This window comes from Leptonotus elevatus, chromosome 19 (genome assembly GCF_054856555.1).
Source record: "Leptonotus elevatus isolate MCC_2025b chromosome 19, RoL_Lele_1.0, whole genome shotgun sequence".
NCBI lineage: Eukaryota > Metazoa > Chordata > Actinopteri > Syngnathiformes > Syngnathidae > Leptonotus > Leptonotus elevatus.
Genome location: NC_141257.1, coordinates 3,891,637 through 3,911,341, shown reverse-complemented (window position 1 = coordinate 3,911,341; position 19,705 = coordinate 3,891,637). Strand labels below are relative to the sequence as shown.

General features: G+C 45.6%; 3 protein-coding genes across 5 annotated transcripts; 2 read left to right on the top strand and 1 right to left on the bottom strand.

The window, feature by feature from the left end:
• The first annotated feature begins 177 nt into the window (after nucleotides 1-177).
• Nucleotides 178-2,927, top strand: s100s (S100 calcium binding protein S). Of its 3 annotated transcripts, XM_086062595.1 has the most exons (4): nucleotides 183-255; nucleotides 1,364-1,413; nucleotides 2,509-2,662; nucleotides 2,753-2,927. In XM_086062595.1, exons 2-4 carry the CDS (start codon nucleotides 1,400-1,402, stop codon nucleotides 2,921-2,923), a joined length of 339 nt encoding a protein of 112 aa, XP_085918721.1. In that variant the 5' UTR covers nucleotides 183-255; nucleotides 1,364-1,399; the 3' UTR covers nucleotides 2,924-2,927. The 3 variants fall into 3 exon arrangements, with proteins under 3 accessions (XP_085918722.1, XP_085918721.1, XP_085918720.1); XM_086062596.1 differs by lacking the exon at nucleotides 1,364-1,413 and having other exon boundaries at nucleotides 178-255; XM_086062594.1 differs by lacking the exons at nucleotides 183-255; nucleotides 1,364-1,413 and adding an exon at nucleotides 2,128-2,418.
• Nucleotides 2,928-8,094: 5,167 nt separating this feature from the next.
• LOC147157560 (SH2 domain-containing adapter protein E-like) lies at nucleotides 8,095-13,404 on the bottom strand. Its single transcript, XM_086063100.1, has 7 exons — nucleotides 13,275-13,404; nucleotides 12,716-13,154; nucleotides 12,231-12,357; nucleotides 9,967-10,068; nucleotides 9,127-9,319; nucleotides 8,934-9,053; nucleotides 8,095-8,751 (listed from the first exon to the last, which is right to left on the bottom strand). The coding sequence occupies exons 2-7, from the start codon at nucleotides 13,133-13,135 to the stop codon at nucleotides 8,568-8,570; spliced, it is 1,146 nt and encodes a 381-aa protein (XP_085919226.1). The 5' UTR covers nucleotides 13,136-13,154; nucleotides 13,275-13,404; the 3' UTR covers nucleotides 8,095-8,567.
• A 1,127-nt stretch (nucleotides 13,405-14,531) lies between these two features.
• On the top strand, nucleotides 14,532-19,635 carry pygo2 (pygopus homolog 2 (Drosophila)). The gene is made up of 4 exons (XM_086062587.1): nucleotides 14,532-14,681; nucleotides 15,278-15,342; nucleotides 16,794-16,846; nucleotides 17,028-19,635. The coding sequence occupies exons 2-4, from the start codon at nucleotides 15,291-15,293 to the stop codon at nucleotides 18,684-18,686; spliced, it is 1,764 nt and encodes a 587-aa protein (XP_085918713.1). The 5' UTR covers nucleotides 14,532-14,681; nucleotides 15,278-15,290; the 3' UTR covers nucleotides 18,687-19,635.
• Nucleotides 19,636-19,705: the final 70 nt, after the last annotated feature.

Here is a 19,705-nt window from a genome sequence, read left to right as displayed (position 1 = left end):
AAGACACCTGCTAGGATATGTCGGTGGGTCGGTGGGTCGGTCAGGGACGATAAGAAGAAGGCCGAAAAGGGACAGGCTGGGTGAAGGACATTTTGGGGGTGAGGAGGAGGAGGAGGAGGAGGAGGAGGAGGAGGAGCAGCGGGAAGGAGGTGATATTTAAGCCGCTGTCCCGCTCTCTGTCCTCATCCGTCTCGGTCTTCATCCAGCTCGATCGCCCTCTGCACCTCGTCCAGCACTCGGGAGGCACTCCGCCAGGTAAGACATTCGAAGCTGCCTTTGGGAAAAGTCCTAGAATTATTTCGTCATTGGGTAAATACAAGCAATAATATCAGGATTTTTTTTTTACTTCAGTTTATTATTATTTTATTATTGTACCCTATTATGGGGATTCTCCTGATTTGTGGTCCCCCGTGCCGCGAGAGCTGTAAATGTTTGAACAGGCTATTGTTTGTCATGAACACCTGACAACAATCAACTTGTGGATAGCTCCCGCCTTCTTGCAAATATGGTTTCTCCTGATTTGCGGTCCCCCGCGATGCTGGAGGTCCCCACAAACGGACTATTGTCTACATTCAATACGTGCAAAAGCTCGCCACGATGGGAATGTTTAAGAATTATGAATCGTGCTTCAGAAAAGGGCCTGCATTAGGGGGTTCCTACTGGTCCCCCCACATTGCAGGAGGCCCCCCATTATGTGAATATTTTACCAGACTATTGTCCTCATACAGTCATTAAAAGGAGGGGAGGGGGTATCTTCATATTATGGGTTTTTCCCTGATTTGGGGTCTCCATGCGACGAGAGCTTCTCAGAATGGTTTAAAATGACCAATTGTTATAATAGAAGAAACAATCTTGCATTCGAAAAACTCTCACATTCATATTTTGGAGTTTCTCCTGATTTGTGGTGCCATTCATACCATCCGGTTTCTCCCGTTTTGCGTCGTTTTTTCGTTTCTATTGTCTCGGGCCGTCATTTCAATCCGACAACGGTCGATACGGTTCAAGCTCGGCTCTAAAAATAGCTCCGGAGCTTCGGGACGCCGGCTGACCAAGCGAGTGTGGAGGCCTCGTCTCATCGAGCACCTCGGATTACCAAAGGCCTCTTAGCGTCCCAGTCACCAGGTGAGGTTTGTGTTTCACTGCCGGTGTCCATTTTGGATAATTACACGCGATATAGGGGGAGACATTTGATCCTTGAACGTGAGTTATTTTTATGGCTTGGCGAGGTTCTCTTTGACTGTTCTGAACTCCTGTTTCAGAGGTTCCCGCGCGCGGTGTCCTGTTGCTGTTGCGACGTTGCTGTATTTTGTTGCTAACCACAGCCCGAACTGATTGACAGTGCGTTGTCTGTGTCTGTGCGCAGTCTCCACAGCGCCGCGGTAGCAGCAGAAGCGCCAAGATGCCTGACACAATGTGTGTAAGATCGTTTGAAAGCCTCACCACCAAATAAGCTGACCTAATGCACCTTTACACTACCACGCACACACAAATGGAAAAACATGAGAAATTTGTAACGGAAAAAAGAAAAAAAATCCCCGATTTCGGGTCCCCACACTGAAAGAGGTCCCCATGATGTGAGTGTGTAAACTGATCATGAGGAACACACACACACAAGGAATACACCTCCTATTATCATTTTTATTACGGTGTCTCTCCCAATTGAACTCATTCACTGCCATTGACGGCTATAGCCGTAAAAAAAAATATCATTTAAACTATTTCTGTTAGTTTAACATATTTTCCACTTTTGTTAATAAGAGTATGAAAACCTAGATTTTTTTTATTGTTCATTTAGAACATATATTACATTTGTGATTAATCGTGAGTCTAAATTAAAAAAATATATATATAATTGCCTGACGCAATTTAAAAAAAGAAAAACAAAAGATTATTAAAAAAAAATAGGGGCGTCAGGCGATTAAAAGTTTTCTTTATTAAAAAAAAAAATAATAAAAATAAAAGAAAAAAATTTAGCGTAATCAATCTTCACTAGTTAACTCACTATTAATCACAAATGTTATATCTGTTCTCAATGTACAATATATTTTTTTCTAGGTTTTCATACTCTTGTTAACAAAAGTGGGATTATTTTTTTTTTTTAAACCAATAGAAATAGTTCAAATGAATTTTTGACGTCTATAGCCGTCAACGGCAGTGAATGAGTTAAGGTCCCCACATTGCAAGAGGTCCCCATGATATTACTAAATCAATCAACAGATGGCTACAGAATATTAATTTTTACTGGGTTGGCAGTGAACAAGTCCTAACTTCATTTCATGGAGCATCCTTGATTTGTGGTCCCCATTCCATACAGGCAGCCATACTGATACATTGACCCTCAACATGACCTTTCACCTTCCTATCCATGTATGAATCTTCTTACTGGTGGCTCCGGAACCCGTGCCCTCCCTCGCCGATGTGAGCGCACATGCTAGCCAGTCGCACGGGGGGTCCGGAGCGGGCATTTGGCGGCCGAGCCTAACCGTTCTACTTGTTTTCCCGCCCCAGCATGTCCAAGGAGCCCTCTTCCAACCTGGAAAGCGCCATGCAGATGCTCATCAAAACCTTCCACAAATACTCGGGCAAGGAGGGCGACAAGTACACGCTGAGCCGGGGCGAGCTCAAGGAGCTGTTACTGGAGGAGCTGGGAAGCTACTTGGGGGTAAGCGCGAGTGCGGCGAAGGTATGCGCGGGCATGTACAAACAAGCGACACAAAAACCAAGGCCCGCATTCTCCGTTTGGCTCCGACAGACCTCCAAAGACAACGAGGCGGTGGAGAAGATCATGAACGACCTGGACGCCAACAACGACGGCGAGGTGGACTTCACCGAGTTCATCATCCTGATGGGCGCCCTCACCGTGGCCTGCAACGACTTCTTCCTGGAGTTCAAGACGGACGACAAGCCGAAGTCGGCGGAGTAGAGGAAACGGGAGGGGGGGGGGGGGGGGAGTTGAAGGGGGAGGGATGGGGGGGGTGGTTGTAAATCACAGGAGATGAGGAAAAAATTTCTGGGGCCTTGCGCAATGTTCAAACAACACATGTACAGTACTGTGCAAAAGGACGTCTTCATAAAACAGCAAACAGCATGATATGTACATTACTGTACAGTATGTACAATTTGCCCAGAGTCTCCACTTGGCTGCATTTTGCCCTCAGTGTGCAGTCAGATGAAATTATTCTCCACAAAAGTAAACAACGCCAACCATCACTACAGCAATTTAAGATACTGGGTTAGGAATAAAATATGCTAACATCAGCTTATCATCTTGCCACAGTCTCCGTTTGGCTGCACTTTGCCCTCTCATCTCATACATGACACCTTCGTTCTCCTACATTGTTGTTCATTAAGCGAGGCTCACTTTGATGTGTTCGATGTAGCCTGGTTTTCATTGTTTGATAACTTAGTCTGTTGCCACAGTCTCCTCTTGGCTGAAATTTGCTCCTCCATTATGTTTAGCTCACTGATGCATCAATGCGGTGTCGTTTTTGCAATTTCCATCCATTCACCCCAAGACAGTACGACTCGCTACAATGTTAGCTTAGCTTACCAAAACAGCACTCCACAGTCTCAGCTTGATTGAATTTTGCCCTTAGTCTCTTCACATAAACAAATCCTTCATATTCCTCCATTGTTGTTCACTCATTGTGACAGATGGGTGGTTTGATTTTTGCAGTGTCACTTGCCTTGAAGGAGGTCTCCTGCGGTAATTCCAGCTAAATGCTACAATAACAAACAAAATACTTTTACACAGTACTGTACACACTGTGGCTGTAGTTTGTCGTTTGACCCGAGGGCCATTGAATGCAACACGTCTTTTTCACTCCTCAAAGCACAACACGCAGGCCTTTTGAATGTTTCTTGCGCTGAGAAGTCATGAAACTGATTGCACGGGACCAGAATGTGAACATAATATTGAATCAAGGTTGATTATATCATTGAGTTAATCACTGGAATGTTTTTTTCCCTCCTTCTTGCACTTTTTTGTAATCTTTTTTTTTTTTTTTTGGGTAATGACTCATGCATTCTTTCCAATTAATAAATGTGATATTTAACCAAATGGTTGTGGCTCTTCCTTGTCCTACTTTAAGCAATGAAAGTTTCATTCATAGTGTGTATAGGTAGGTGTGCGTGTGTGCGTGCGTGTGCGTGTGTGTGTGTGTGTGTATATTGGGGATTCCCACTGAGCATTCCCACATCCTGCCAACAATATCCTGCAAGTTTTTGTTGCGCCTAAGCTGACCCAGATGTCGGACTTGGAGCCACGTGGAAAACTTTTGACAAAGCGAGGGGACGCGGAGGAACGGAAAAGAAGAGGAGACGGAAAAAGAGGAAGGCTGACTGTGTGTGTTTGTGAGAGTGTGTGTGTGTGTGTGAATTCAATTGATGGCGTACAGCAGGCAAGAATGCAGCTTGGAAGGCAGCGCTATAATCACGCAGGAATGTCCAAGTTGTGACTGTTACAAAAGGACTGTCCTTCACAGGGTCCTCTGTGCGCGCACACACATACATCACAGTAGCGTAGAGTGAAAAGAACACACGCGCACGACCGTCCGAGAGCTGTTTTTGGAGAAAGGGGCCTCGCAAAGGAAAATGATAAAAGTTTTGAAGACAGGGTCCACATTAGCATAAAAAGACAAGAACCCACACGTATACACAAAAACATTCCAGCATTGCCCAAAACGTGCCCACAAGAAAATTGTCTCTACTATAATAATACAATTTAAAAATAGGCCGGCTGTCAAGGGTTGTCCAACAAAAGCATAAAAAGACAAAAACATACACACAAAACCATCCTAGAATTGTTCTCCAGTATGTGGACCACAAAAAAAAAAAAAGTGTGATATCAATTAAAAGTTATGCCAAAAAAGCATAGAAATACAAGAACACACACACACACACACATTGAAATGCTGATTCGTTCCTGTCATCAAGTGGGCGGAGTCAACTGCTGAAAAGCCACCTGTGATTGGCCGGTTTGAATGTGTGACATTTCACACAGTTGGAGTGCAAAGTCTTCCGTTAAATCTGTTGTGGCCGCAAGGCAAATAACTTTGCCTCTCCCCGTATGTCATTTACCGATTCGTCACTTCAAACGGCGCGCAAATAAAGACGACTTGATGAAGCCGCGTCTGCTCAAAGATGATTTATTATAGATAATTAGCGTCGTAATTACACCAGCGGTTCAAGAAGTGTGCACAAAAAAATATTAATCTCTACCCTGTGGTCTCCTCACATCAACTAATGTCTGAGTGACAGGTTGAATGTAGAATTATGCGGGTAGGGTGCGTACAAGTTCACATAAAAGAGGGCATTTATTTGGGGTAAGGTGCTCGAAACAAAAAAGTAAACACGCACGTCCAATGTATGACCAATTCCAAAAGAAAATTACATGGGGTGAGGTTTTATTACTAAAAACCCTTCCTCGTATAATTCAACTATTCAAAATATATTGATATCAACTAGACATGCGAAAGCTATAGCAACCTTACTCCATAGAAAAATAATGAAAAGCACTTTTCATAACAAAGTGTCATTTAAAACCCTGTTGCCCCTCAGGCGGATCTGTGTGAAAAAAAAGCATTCCATTTATGGTGCGGTTTTCGCCGCGGCGTTGACCCATCTGGGCCACCATTGCGCGGGTGCCTTCAGGTAATCAATGCGCCACGCGCTAGTGGCGTTGGACCAGGTGAGTGCTCATTAAATGACGCACCCGGGTGTAGAGTGGAGCTGGCGGCTCTATTAACATATATGAAATAAAAAACAGATGTATCGGATAACGGCTCGTGATTGACTCCTGCTCTCTGGGATGGAATCGGAGAAGCTTTCCTTGGGTTCGTGAAATGCATCCACGCAACGGAAAGGAGACCAGCTTACGGGTTCCCAGGAGTCCGGATACGTATTATTCATTACAGCGCTAACAATTCATAAAGAGGACAAGCAATAAAAGTGATAGTCATCTTGACTCGTCTTGAAAACGCCGCCGCACGGGACGGGCTCGCGGTTACTCGGGGCGAAGGGAAATCAATAGCCAAGTGGATATGATACGAGGCTTAATTTGATTTTTTTTTTTTGTTGTTGCTCATTGGCGCCCCCTAGAAAAATAATCAGCCCATGACATTAGTATCACCGAGTGACATGGAGTTTTTGTGACAGGACGCACCAAAAAGTCTTTAAGACCCAAGCCTAGAACTGAACAGGAGGTCGGCCATCTTGAGTTGAAGCAGCCATTTTGGTTCAAATTCCAAGGCTCAAACTTTGATGAACTCCTTCGAGGGAAATTGCCAAAAAAATGAGCCCAATTGGAAACAGGTGACCTTAGGCAGATGGTTGACGCTAAATTGCGAATACCGGTTGCACCAATTGACGTGGAATTTGGTGGACATGTCTCAATGGATGAAAGTGAGCAGGAAGTCAGCCATTTTTGGTTAAAAGTATCAATATTCGGCCAATGCCAACATTTCCAAGCGATGCTCAGCTAAATGAGCCAAAATAAGAAGTAAGTATCCCGACACATGGTTCGAATTCAGTAGCAATATGACAACAAATCTCAGAAGAATTCAGATGTCAGGAACTCACGACCCAAACAAAACAACAACGCTGCTTCAAACCAAAATGGCGGACTTCCTGTGTTTTTTCAGGCATGGGTTCTTGAGACGTTTTTGTGGCCCTATTCATGATTGATATCACTATGACATTTCATAAAGATAAGTAAAACTTGTTTTTTCCGCCTGTATATGGAAACACCCAATTTTTTGAGCGTGAGAGCACAATATAAAACGTCTGTAGCCTCATTCAGTCAGCCGAGCATGTTTGTAAGGAGGTTGTTTCTTCAGGGGAAGGGCGACATGTTTTGACGCTTTGACGGTCCCCTCCGAGAGCAGACATCAACAACGCCCACCGTCTGCGTTTTGCTCTTCTCATTATTGATGCTTTTGGGACCTTTATGAGACATTGAGGAGCTTTTTTAAATGCCTTTCGCTTTCATCTCAACAAATCACGAGAAATGCATGCAAGCTGGGGTGCGTCTGGCTCCGGCAACATCTGCGATCCATCCGCCAGGGCTCGGGCCAAAAACGACAATACGGCTTCCTTTCGAGGATGGCGGGCTGCCAATTTGATGCAACTTGATTTACGTGTTTTTTTTTTGTTTTTTTTTGTACGCCTCGTGGTAAAGCTTGCAATGGTTCATTTGAAGTTCAACTATTTTGAATTGCATTCCACCTTATAGCAAATGCCCAAATAACATCGAGAACATCGAGAACTTTTTTTTTTTTAAGCGGAGCTCTAAAATGTCTTCTGTTTAACTGTTTCCGGTGTTTAACATCAGATATAAATAATAGGCAAAGACGTGTTTAGTTTGTTTTTAATGGCATGTTAATTTTTAAAAAAAATTATACACTTTTTCATTAAATAGTGATGAAAATGTTAGATTGCAAAACAAATAAAAACTAGAACAGCAATTTATTTTGAGTTAATCAGAGGCACTTTAAATGGTGGCACATTGTGTTGGTTTAGCGTGTTTAACAAACTTAAAGGTGACACTTCTTTTTTTTTTATAACCCCCGTCCCCTGCCTGCATTCTTTCATCTTTCTTGGTGCTCCAAGGCATCGTCAAATCGCTGGCCTGTGTGTTATCTTATCTTTAAGTGCTATGACAAGCGTTTTATTCATGTCTTTTCCTGCAGGAACACAACAAACGGTTCTTTGTCTTTGGGAATGGTGGTGTAGTAACGAAGCATGGCCACCAGAGGTAAGCAAAGAGTAGAAACTGTTTACGTGTATATTACAGGATGACACAAAAACCGGGAACGTTTTTACAATCCAATAAAACCAAGAGGGATGGAAGAAAATATTTTATTCAGAGTAATTAAAACCTTTAAACATGCCATTTAAGAAACAATGTTTGAATTTTATTTTTATTTTTTTTAAATTCCGTCCTGTAGATGACATCCTCCTGTACGAATCTTTAAAAAAGAAAAAGAAAATTCAAACATTGTTTCTTAAATGGCATGTTTAAAGGTTTTAATTACTCTGAATAAAATATGTTCTTCCATCCCTCTTGGTTTTATTGGATTGTTAAAAAGTTCCCGTTTTTTGTGTCACCCTGGCCTGTAGTATATACTATATGTTCTTATTATATTATATAGATACAAAATTCAGACATTTAATTGATACAAATGTAAACACGATTGCTGGAAAACAATATTTATTTAAAAGTGTTGGCACGGAAGACTGGTATTAAAAATTAAAACTAAGCAACGCAAAGACATGCATTGATTAGGAACAATATATAATACCAAAAGTATTAGATTGTATCAAACAAAATAAAATACTGAATATTTATTATCATATACATATATAATAAAGTACTTATTTTTTTAATTTTCCAAGATATATAGTACAATACATATAGCATATTACCAGTAATTCCCATGAAACAATTCCTGCATTTTTATTTTTATTTTTTTAAATATTTTGTTTAGTGGTAGTTTTTGGTCCATAAAGACCTGAGGTGATGTCGTATACCTGAGTGAGTGCGATGCGGGCAGAAGTGGAGGTGCGGGCTACAGAGTGCGAGGCACGGGGTGCATCAGGGTCATGTGCTGGGCGCCGGTGAAAGGCAGCCGGCGCGTGCGGTAGTGGTGCACCACCTCGGGGATGCTGGGGAACACGCAGCCGTTCTGCTCCAGAGTGAAGCCGTTCTCTTTGGTCTGCGCCACCATGATGTGGACGCAGCCGTGACTTGTTCTGGATCACAAACACGCAACACACACAGACAGAATTGTGATTTTCAGTTTGGTCAATTTTAAGTTAAGTTATGTAGCTTTTATTTTGGACGTTTTTTTCGATTATATTTGTACCTTAAACGAAGCACGTGGTCTAAATGCATTGGGAGATCATTTGGGAAGCACTTGCAGGCAACAACTCACTTGAGGGCGATGGAGTATTTGGTGCTGTCCGATTCGCTGTTTCGGACCAGGAAGCTGGCCTCTTTGCAGGCCTGCAGCTGAAGCTCGGCCTCCTGACGGGTCACACAACCATGGTACCAGCTGAGACGCAAATGAAGGGCAATCATGTGTATGTAGTAATGGCCCCATCTTGTGAGGCTTTGGGGGTAGTTACCTCTGTTTCTCCAGGGGTCGTGTGGGTTCAACAAAGCAGGTGAGAGATTCAGGATTGGGAGACGACAACTGGGTCTGCGTCGAGGACCTCAGTATTTTCTGCGTCCAGCTTTTCTGCCTCGTGTGCTGCTGATTCTGCGTTTGTTTCTGGGGAGCGTCGTCTTTGGGCGGACCCTCGAGGCGGTCAAAGTGAGCTGCGGGGTCAAGATTGGAGCCGAATTGTCAGTCGGGTTGAATAAACACTGGACACTTCATTAGGCACACCTGCGCCAAGGTCCAATATGGGAATAGAGTGGTTTTGTCAAAATGTTTATTATTGTGGTTGGAGCTTGGAATGGAAGTTTGGGAACTGCTACTCTGGACCGTGCAGGCAAACTTAAAGGGGAAGTCACCCCTCCCCAATTTTTTTGTTGTTGACAATAATATGTTCTATGCAGCCCCATTTGTCTATATATACATTGTGGTTAATATTGCATTAGTGGAATATGAGTTAAGCAGCAAAATCCAGCCGTTTTTTATCCATCTCATTTTGCAACTTGCTGTCGACTGAAGATGACATCAAAGTTGCTCAGGGTTCAGGCAACGACCAATCACAGCTCACCTGTTTTCTGAAGCTGTGCTGTAATCGGTTGTTACCTGAGCAACATTGATGTCATCTTCATAAATGGCTGCCCCCTGAGATGGATAAAAACGTCTGGATTTTGCTTTATAACTCTTATTCCACAAATGTAATATTAATCAGAATGTCATGTTTAGACTAGTGAGCTCACATATAACATATATTTGTCAAGAAATGTTTACGGTTGACTTCCACTTTAATATTGTGGCATGGCGTGCGTACCTTCGCCTTCTCCATTTCCCTCAGGATGGCCACTCTCCATTATGACCTGACTCCCTTCCAATTGCACTCGTAGGAGGTCTTTGGAGCTCCGGCGTCTGATTTCTGCAAGAGACGGAATGCAATGATGAAGATTAAAGTCACGTCTGCATCAAAGCTGGCCTGCTGCGGTCCCCTGTCCGTGTCGCCACCCCCCCCCCCCCCCCCCCCCCCCCGCCCTATCTATTTTTTTTAATGCACCACATACACTCAGCAACATGCTTGGGTGGCGGGTGGATCGGAGCGTGGGAATATCATTTCCATCGGCTCCGGTTCACCTGCTCCTAATTTTAATGCACCACACACACACACTTGTATATACACTGGGTGGGGTCACATTCACGGTTTAGGGGTAGAGTTCGCCAGTCCGCGAGCTGGCGGACTCAGTAACAGGGGTTAATTTTCACAAAGAACGCTGGGGTGACGACCGGGGCCTTCCCCCGCTGGGCCTGGGGTTCGGGGGTGTCGGCCGCCCTCCGGTGCCCCCATCTCCCCCTTCTGCCCCCGGTGTTCCGTCCTTCCACACGGCGGGGGGTGGGGTGGGCGCGGCTGCCCTCTCCGCTCCGCTGTCCGGCCCCTCTTCGGCGCCGGTGCCTGGGTGCGGGTGGTCCCCGGAGGCTGGGGGTCGGGGGTTGGGGGGCTGCCGGTTGGTCGGGGTGGGGTCGGGGTGGGGCGGCTTTGTTGGGGGGGGGGGGGCGGTGGTGGGGGTTGCGGGGTGGGGGGGTGCTGGGGGTGGGGGGTGTCTGGGGGATTGGGGGCATGGGGGCGGCTGGGGCTGGGTTGGGGTGGGTGGCGGGGGGTGGATGGGGGGCGGGGGGTGGTGGGGGGGCGGGGGTTGGGGGCCGGTGGGGTGCCTGGTGGGCCTGCAGTGCCCCGTCCTGCTGCGTTGGGCCGGGGGCGCGGGCCGTGTTGGGGCGGGGGGCGCTCCTGCTCCTGGGTTTGCTCTCCGGCCGGTGGCCCTGGTGGGGCCCGGGGGTCGTCCTTTGGCGCTGCCGCGGCCTGGGGGGCCCTGAGGTGTTGCGCTTGCTCTGTTCCGGCGGGGGTCGACGGCTCCCCTCTTTGGTGGAGATTTTCATGCATGCCAGATCCACCACACCAGCATCTACCGAAACTCAGACACAATCTGTTTCCTCCTCAGGTTATTGAATCGGTGGAGGCTGGTGTCTCGGATCTCACGCGGCTTCGTCTGTCCTTCCTTCCTTTTCTCGGTCTCTCCGTTGGTCTCTTGAGGCCTCCCTGACTTTATGTTTTTTGGATTTGTTGGGGTCTGGATGTTTCTTGGGCTGGGGAGGAGTTCTGGTGGGGGGTGTCTGGTCGGTGCTGGATTTCACCTTCCTTGGTTTTCTTCGGTCCCCTCGGGTCTCCTGGTGTTCGATTTAGGTGAACGGTATAAGATTTTTTTTTCTAATAGGTTTTCTGGTGAGCTAACAAACACACGCACGCACGCACGCACACACACATACTCACCCACACACACAAAAAAAAAAAAAGTATGTATGTATGTATATATGTATATATGTATGTATATATGTGTATATATATATATATATATATTTAAAAAAAAAAAAAAAAAAAAAAAAGAGCAATGATGATGACATTTCCGAATGAACAATACTGAGCTCTTAGCAGAAGAAAAAAAAAAAAAAAAAAAAAAAAAAAAAAAAAAAAATAAAAGCTGGCCTGCGGGGACCCCTGTGACATTTCCTTCGAGCATCCACAACCAGTAAAACCTCCCTGCTCTTTCAATGCTGTGTTTCAAATGATTATGGAATTCTGCCTAGCAACAAGTGACTTGGCGACATGTTACTAAAATTAATAATAAAATAAAACTCAATCAAATCACATCACGTCCTGGAAGTACAACAATGACTAAAATCGCCGCGCATAAACCGCACTGGCATTGTACGAGGGTACAAACAATAGTGTGATGCAATGAAAGGTCGGGAAAACATTTGACTGGATGACAGACTGCCGCTCTTCCTGGACGTTGGGAAGTTTTTGATAAATGATCCATCGACTCCATATAAGGAAGAAGAGGAGGTGGGCATTAGGAGCCCACTTCCTTTGTGGAGAATAGCACCGGGAAACAGAGACAGGAAAGAGGAAACTGCACCCATTGTCTAAGCGCCCCGTAGTTGCCGCGGCAACCCCAGGGGGTTCCACACAGCGAAGGGGAATTGCCGCTACAGCATGAAAGTGTGTAAAAAAACAAAAACAAACACACATACCAGTGATCATTTGCTGGGCGTCGTAGGGCTCCATGTAGCCATCGTTGTCACCCAGTCGCTCCGATTCCCGTTGCTCTCTGGTCTGGTGGGCGTCAAAGGGGTCCGCATAGTCCTCCAGGATCGCGAGCTAGGGAACACGGGGAAAACGTTTGCCACTAGGTGACATAATATCATCCTGAAAATCCTGGAAAAATTACCCAAAAAATGAATGGCAATTACCAGAGCAGGCTTATAAGTGTGTTGGGATAATAATGTATTTGGTGAAGCAGCATTTGGCGCGTACAATATATGGTAATAATAGCTATAAAACAAAAATAATTTATTTTTTAAATGATATAGAAATATTTAAATAAAAGAAACCTTTTAATATTTTATTATTTATTTATTATTTTTTAAATATATTATTTGTAGTCGTATTTATTATGTATTTTAATTTTATTTATTTATATATGATTTATTTTTTACGATTTTATTCAAAAACATACCGTGTCAGTTTTGCACTGCTGTGCTTGTTTGTCCGCATCCGGCACCACTTGGTGACTGATGACAGTACCAGGGTCAAAGTTGGGGCTCTTGTCCAGCGTATCCACACGGATCATTCTGCCGATGTAAGCACTATTTGCTATACTCTTCCCGTTCCTGATCTCCTCCACCATTACCGCCGGCTCCGTTCTGGAATTCTTGCGGGCTTTTCCGGCTACGAGGAGGCTCTCCCGCACTTTGCCGTCTTTCTGGCCCCTGCTCAGTTCCGTGGCTGAGTTTTTGCGGTTCTGTCCGGGTAGGAGGATGGACCTCACTAGTCCGGCGCCATCCCCGGAGGAGTTTTTACGTAGACTCGTTTTGAAGGTGGACGTTTTGGTACCGTTCTTCAGGTTGATGGGGAACTCCTTGAACCACCTCGCCATGGTTTCTCCTCAAAGTTCTCTAGTGGTCCAACAAAAGATTTCCTTAAAACATCTCAGAAAGACATTAAAATGCCACCTCAGCTTGAAATCAGCAGTTTTATGTCTATTCTGAAAAATATAAATTAACAACCATCCTTACTTAACCCATTTGGGATTTATCTTGCACCTCAGTCCTCCTTCTCTTCTTTTTCTTGATTCGGGATGGTGGTCTCATTCCCAGGATGGCATTCAAACTTTTGCCAAGTCACAACGAGGCTTCAGGCTGCACAGTGAGAGTAAAAAAGAGGGGGGAAAGGAAGGAGGAGGTGTTTGTGAAGTCAAAAGTGGGTGGACCAACAATGGCTTGATATGATAGTCATTGGCATTGGATGACTTAAGCACAAAACAGTGATGCAATATGCAGTTGAATGTTTATTATGAACTCTTGATGGCATCTAATTTGACCAAGAATAGCATTATTTTTAATGACGTCAATCAGATGACTTTATGGCTTTGACTTGAGAGCAAAAATGTGAAGCAAGAGCACTGCATGGTGGCAGTGAACTCACTTCACAACAAGCGGCTGGTCGACAGATAGTGATCAATTCATCAGAAAAGAGGATATAAGCTATTTATTGCCACTCCCTGTTGATTTTTTATCAATTAGAAGAGAGAAAGACATGTTGTGTATTCAGCAAAACTGCCTTAAAGTCTCCTATCTTAATGAAGTTCCATGGTATAACAATACTCACAGGCATATATTCTTTATCCGCTGCAAAGAACGGCTATTTTACTGAATTTTGCAGAGGATCTGAGCCTGGCTCAGTGTACTGCGCATCATGTGTGTGAATGCCCTTTCTGGTGTGAAGGCACCAGAAGGAGCTGCACAATTTCCATTGAACTGAAGCAAAAATATTTCAATTTCTTGACTTTCTTTTAAATGATGTTTGTTTCTGTATGTTTTCATAAGTATAATATTATACAGTGTTATTTTCTTTATTAAAGATCAAGCAGTGGGCATAAACTGTGATTTTGTATGCTTACTTTGCATAATTAAAGTTCTTAATTGGCTTTATAATTAAAGTGTCGCTTGGCTTTAATTAAACGCTGCACATTAGGAAAGTGGTCGGTTCCAAAATGGATGTCTCGTAGCAATGGGTAAAATCCGACAGAATTTATTGAATAAAAATAACAATATAAATCCATACTGACGTTTCATTTGACCTAAACGTCACTATTTTCACTCTTATATAATAATAAATTTGATTTGGCGCTTATAACTACTTTAAATTAGTTTTAACTTTCTGAGTGATAAACTGAACACCCCATTTTATGCCGACTTGGAATCTTCCACGATTCGTGCTATTCCTGCTCGTCCCTCTTTGTCCGGTGGCGAGAGAGAAGGCCAAGACAAATTATGGCACCATTCGCGTTTTTCCTCACCAATTCGAGTTAAATGCTGGACCAGCAAGCATACGCCGTGCGAGCGAGGACCGGTTTGCCGGCCGTGACCCGCCGGGGAGTTTGAATTTTAAACGGGACGAGCAGCGCGAGCAACGGAGAAAGGGTACCGTTTTTTTTTTGTTTTTTTTTGCTTCCCCAGGATGGCTAGCTGTTAGCTTGCGAGCTAACGCTAGCACAGTAAAAGAACATTCCCCCCACCCCAAAAGGCCCGCAACGGTTGCTTGTTCTCTCTTTTTTCTTTTCTTTTTGGTGATGTGATAAGCGTCTACTTGTCACAATTATGGGTGTTTAATGGGGGATTTGTGACATAGAACCGCGGCTACGAGCGAGCCACTTTGGGGGTAACGTGGCTAGTTAGCCACCTAGCACATCTGTAAATCATCATTTGTAGACATGAGACGGTAGGACACGTTCATTGGTTTAAACTGGAACTCCGAGCGCAGAGTGGTTTGGCGTAATAACTAGCTCACTTCCGATTTTTTTTTATTTATTTTTTTATTTATATATTTTTTGTATGACCTGACGTTGATTTGGAAACCAAATCCCGGCGTGACAGACCTGGGCCAGTCACCCAAGTAGAAGCCGTGTGTCGTTGTGACATGTCCCCGAGGTGGTAGACGTCGTCCTCGCCGTCGCCGTGGTCATTTTTAACCCCTTTTTCTCTTGCATATGAACGGTGACACGCCACCTCACCGGCAGTAGTGTTAGCTAAATGGCTGCCGAATCGGGGAGACTACTGGCGGGACAAGGAAAACGAGGCAAAGGTAGGAAATTGACTCTCACCCCCCCCTCATCAACCCCCCTCCCCCAAAAGAACAAAATCCGACTGGATTCATCCATTAGGCTGCACTGGTGCTGTGTCAGCCCCCACCCTATATGTACCTGACTATCCTTGGTGGTGGCTGTTTTTCCCAAAGAGGTTTCTAGACTTCTTGCTAGGACTGGGGCAGTGAATCCTCACCTATTTCCGGTTCGCTATTCACAAACTCATTAATTCAATTGAATAATTACGACTAATCAATAACGTCAGGGTTCTGAATCCATCCACAATTGGTGGGAACCTGCAAGATATGGAGACCATTCACTGACGTCCAGTGAAATCCTCTCATATCCAAAACACTTCAAATCACTTTCAGGAAACCTAAAAAAAAAAAAAAAAAAACGTTATGTTTGTTGTTACATTGCACCATCAACGAGAGCAAGCTGTTTTAAACACTCTAGGTTGGTCATTAATTTGTGAAGATGACAGATATTTGTAAAAAAATAAATAAATAAGTGAAATTCACCCAATTTTGCATTAGGGGGTTTCAGTACTAAAGCTACAAGTGACTATACAGTTCCTTTTTCTCTATCTTTTCAGGTTTCACAGTTGTGAGGCCATTAGCATTTGACAATTTCCACGACTCGCCAATTTCCAGCATTGCAAAATTGCCACCGGACAATAGTTTTTTTCTATCCCTGCTTGCAATTGATGAGCTTTATGGCCACCACACTGCTCCAGCAAGTGTTATCATTTACGCTATCCATGGCAAGTTTCTCAAAATGGGATTAGTAGAACAGTGAAGGCCTGCTATCAACACCACTGATGAAAACACTTGAACTCTCAGAGCAGGCGTTTGCCCAGTCGGGGCCAGGTAGCAATTTTGCTATGCTGCTTCAATGTCCATGAGCCAGTGAAGTGTTTACAAAAACTGCAAAGCTTCAATTGTTAAATACTGATGGCTTCACGTCTATCCAAATGATATCTGAAACTTTTGGGACACCCTATATAGTTTTTAGTTATGTTCCACAGAAACAAAATTGTGATTCGGTGAGTTTGTGAATAGGCAGGAGTTCACTGTACCTCAGTCTCCTCATGTTTTTTCCTGTCCTCCCCTCATCTTCTGCCTTGTTTGTGGCCTTTGTCTCTCCCCCCCCCCCCCCCCCCAACATGTTCTTTTCCTTGCGATTCTAATAATAACCGCCTGGATGTACAGCATCTTGTCTATGTCGCTTCATTGACCTCATCTCGTCTGTCAGACGTGGGACAGGCAACAAAATTAATAAAAGGCCCTAGTTCTAAAAATAATTTCAAAAAGCTGATCCACTCTGTCACTAAGGGGTATTGGCCAATTCAAATGTGGCGCTTCTCTCAATTGGTGGTCCACCAACCTCATAATAACACATTCTCCCTTTTTCCCACCTTTTCTCTGCTTATTTTTTTACTCTCTCGCAGCCTCACAAATGAAGAGCCCGGAGAAGAAGAAGGCGAGGAAGTCCACGTCACAGGTTAGTTTCGATTGATGACCACACTCAAATAAATGCAAACACCTGACATGACCGGAATGTTCTGGAAAAATATGTTAGCGTTTGAGTTCATTGCATGTGACGTGATTCCAAGAGATGTCTAAGCAAATATAAATAGGTGATGCTTTGTGCTAATACTAAATTTCTCTCTCATTAAATTAAGGCATCGGGGTTTTCGCACCTCACAGAGTTTGCGCCCCCTCCCACGCCTATGGTGGACCACCTGGTGGCCTCCAACCCCTTTGACGATGACTTTGGACCACCGTCGAGGCCCGGTGGAGGCGGTGGGCCTGCTGCTGCCCCGTTCCTCCCCAGTCCAGGTGCAGGTGGAGGAAGCGGCTATGGTGGCACGGTTCGGATGGGGGGCGGTAGTATGGGTTTCATGGGTGGGCCGGGCGGTGGGCCGGGCGGTGGACAGCCTGGACCAGGACGCAGACCACCGTTTGGACCGCCGTCCAATGCTGGACCACCTCACCACCAGCTGGGCTTTGTGGGGATGCCTGGTTTTGGAGGAGCGGGAGGGAGCGGCGGTGGGGGAGGAGGGGGAGGTGGTGGATTCCCTCCCGGGGGTCCGTCTCAGTTCAATATGCCACAGAACTTTAGTCCCCCAATGCACCCCGGGTCAGGCTTTAACCCCATGTTGTCTCCAGGTGGTATGGGAGGCCCTGGAGGAGGGGGTCCACCTCATCCTCGATTTGGTATGCCGCCACAACAGCAACATGGACAGGGCGGGCACCCATTCAACAGCCCGCCGTTACCTGGTGGAGGAGGCCCCAGAGGGCCCCCGCATGGACCCATGCCTCCCATGGGCGGCATGGGGCCCGGTCAGGGGATGAACATGATGAGTGGGATGGGTGGTGGTCCTGGAGGCAACATGTTAGGGGGATTACCAGGTATGCCCCCTCAAGGACAATTCCCCCCTTCGCAGGACGGCCCCTATCCTGGTCCCAGCCCACCGGGTCCTGGCAACGAGGATGTAAAGAACTTTGGCGGAGGGGGTCCTCCCCCTGGGCCTCAGCAGCAGCAGCAACAGCAGCTTAACTTAAACCCTAACGGCCCCCCTCCTCCGAATAACACCACCCCGGGACCTCCTCCTAACTCTGGTCCACAACAGCCTGGAGGAGACTTCTCGGGCCACCCTGACATCCAGCAGCCCAATGCTAGCACACCTGGACAGCCGCCTTCAGCGCAGCCGCAGCCCAACCCCAACTCCTCCCCCAGCGGCCCCCTGAATGGGTCGGGCCAGCCCCAGCACCCACCCCCCAACAATGCCAACACCCCCAACTCAAACAACTCCGCCCAGCAGCAGCAACAGTCCACTCCGCCCAACTCTGCCCCGGGCTCCGTCTCCCACAACCAGCAGAACAACACCCCAGGTACCGGCGGCCCCATGCCCAACACTGCCCCCAATTCGGGTCAGAACAACATGAACAATAACAACGGCAGCAACACCCCCGGAAGCAACCCCAATCCGCCCTCTAACTCCACCCCCAACACGCAGTCCCCCTTGCCACCCGGTCCGTCCGCACCTTCAGCCGGGCCCGGCTCGGGCCCTGGGAAACTTGGCGGCCCTGGCATGGTGTTCCCCTGCGGCCTGTGCATGTCGGAGGTACACGACGACCAGGATGCCATCCTGTGCGAGGCCTCGTGCCAGCGCTGGTTCCACCGTGACTGCACGGGCTTGACTGAACCCGCCTACGGGCTGCTGACCAGGGAGAGCGCCGCCGTGTGGGCCTGCGACTTCTGCATCAAGACCAAGGACATCCAGGCCGTGTTTGTGCGCCAGGGACTGGGCCAGCTGGTGGCTGCCAACGAGAGCTGAGGATTTTGGGGAAAATTAAAAAAAAAAAAAAAAACATTTGGCGAGCCCTTTACTCGTTCACTACATAACCATCACTTGACATCCATGCTTGTATCTAAAAATAGCACTTTGAGTGAAATAAATGCCCCGCCGCCACCACAGAAAAGCAAAAGATGAATGTTACCTGACACACACTCTTTTTCGGACAACCAGCACTGACGCCAACACACTACCTCACACACACTGACTGGCACACAAGCTCCTGCGCTGATTTAAAACTACCATAGAGTAAAAATTAATGCAAAGTTCTGTTATCAGAACCAGCGCCCCCCCCCCCCCCCCAATATATATTTATTAACGTCACACAAAGAGTGCCTGAACTTTTCATAGGTATTTTGAATCAATCTGGTAATCAAGACATGAAACAATCACAGTATCATCATCATGTTGAATCCAAAGCAGAAGTGGGGCTTGCGTGTTGAGTTCCTTCATACCTCACCTAGCAGAAATCATTGTAAATATCAGCTTAAAGAAAAAAAGCAGACTGATAAACAAAACTCAAATTAAAAAATATATATATATATAGATGACATTAAAGCCCGCCATTTTGTCTCTGAATTGTGAACTCAGTAACTTTTGGAATTTTTATTTTAAAATGTGGCACATCAAGCAATGCAGTAACTGTCCCGTGATGATATTCTGGCCTTACCGGGGACACCAAATGACAAAAAAAGAGTGAAAATTGTGTTTATTGATATTGTCCCTTCATGATTTAATGTCCAAGTTGCCTTTATTCGTTTTTTGTTGTCTTTATTCTGAACTTTTGAGCTTTTTGTACCGGCTGATATTTGTGCTGTGCTCTGGCGCCCTCGAGCGTAAGTCGGAGGAACAACTTGGAGAAAAGCGTGGATATGAGGTGTGTGTGGGAAGGTTTTGAAAATTGAAGTAAAGACAAGATTCTTTTTTTGTACATGTCTCGTTATTTATTCTCACGTCTCCACTGAAAATTGCTGGTGAGTACAAACATTTAAAAATGTATT

What these genes read in the sequence shown, in the direction of transcription:
- pygo2 (XM_086062587.1), top strand. Translation starts at nt 15,291, where the DNA reads ATGGCTGCCGAATCGGGGAGACTACTGGCGGGACAAGGAAAACGAGGC. An exon ending in ACAAGGAAAACGAGGCAAAG is followed by an intron (nt 15,343 to 16,793) that starts GTAGGAAATTGA and finishes ACTCTCTCGCAG; the next exon opens with CCTCACAAATGAAGAGCCCG. An exon ending in CGAGGAAGTCCACGTCACAG is followed by an intron (nt 16,847 to 17,027) that starts GTTAGTTTCGAT and finishes CATTAAATTAAG; the next exon opens with GCATCGGGGTTTTCGCACCT.
- LOC147157560 (XM_086063100.1), bottom strand. Translation starts at nt 13,135, where the DNA reads ATGGCGAGGTGGTTCAAGGAGTTCCCCATCAACCTGAAGAACGGTACC. An exon ending in AGCAGTGCAAAACTGACACG is followed by an intron (nt 12,358 to 12,715) that starts GTATGTTTTTGA and finishes CGTGTTCCCTAG; the next exon opens with CTCGCGATCCTGGAGGACTA. An exon ending in AAATACTCCATCGCCCTCAA is followed by an intron (nt 8,752 to 8,933) that starts GTGAGTTGTTGC and finishes TTTGTGATCCAG; the next exon opens with AACAAGTCACGGCTGCGTCC.
- s100s (XM_086062594.1), top strand. Translation starts at nt 2,366, where the DNA reads ATGTATGAATCTTCTTACTGGTGGCTCCGGAACCCGTGCCCTCCCTCG. An exon ending in CCGTGCCCTCCCTCGCCGAT is followed by an intron (nt 2,419 to 2,508) that starts GTGAGCGCACAT and finishes TTCCCGCCCCAG; the next exon opens with CATGTCCAAGGAGCCCTCTT. An exon ending in AGCTGGGAAGCTACTTGGGG is followed by an intron (nt 2,663 to 2,752) that starts GTAAGCGCGAGT and finishes TGGCTCCGACAG; the next exon opens with ACCTCCAAAGACAACGAGGC.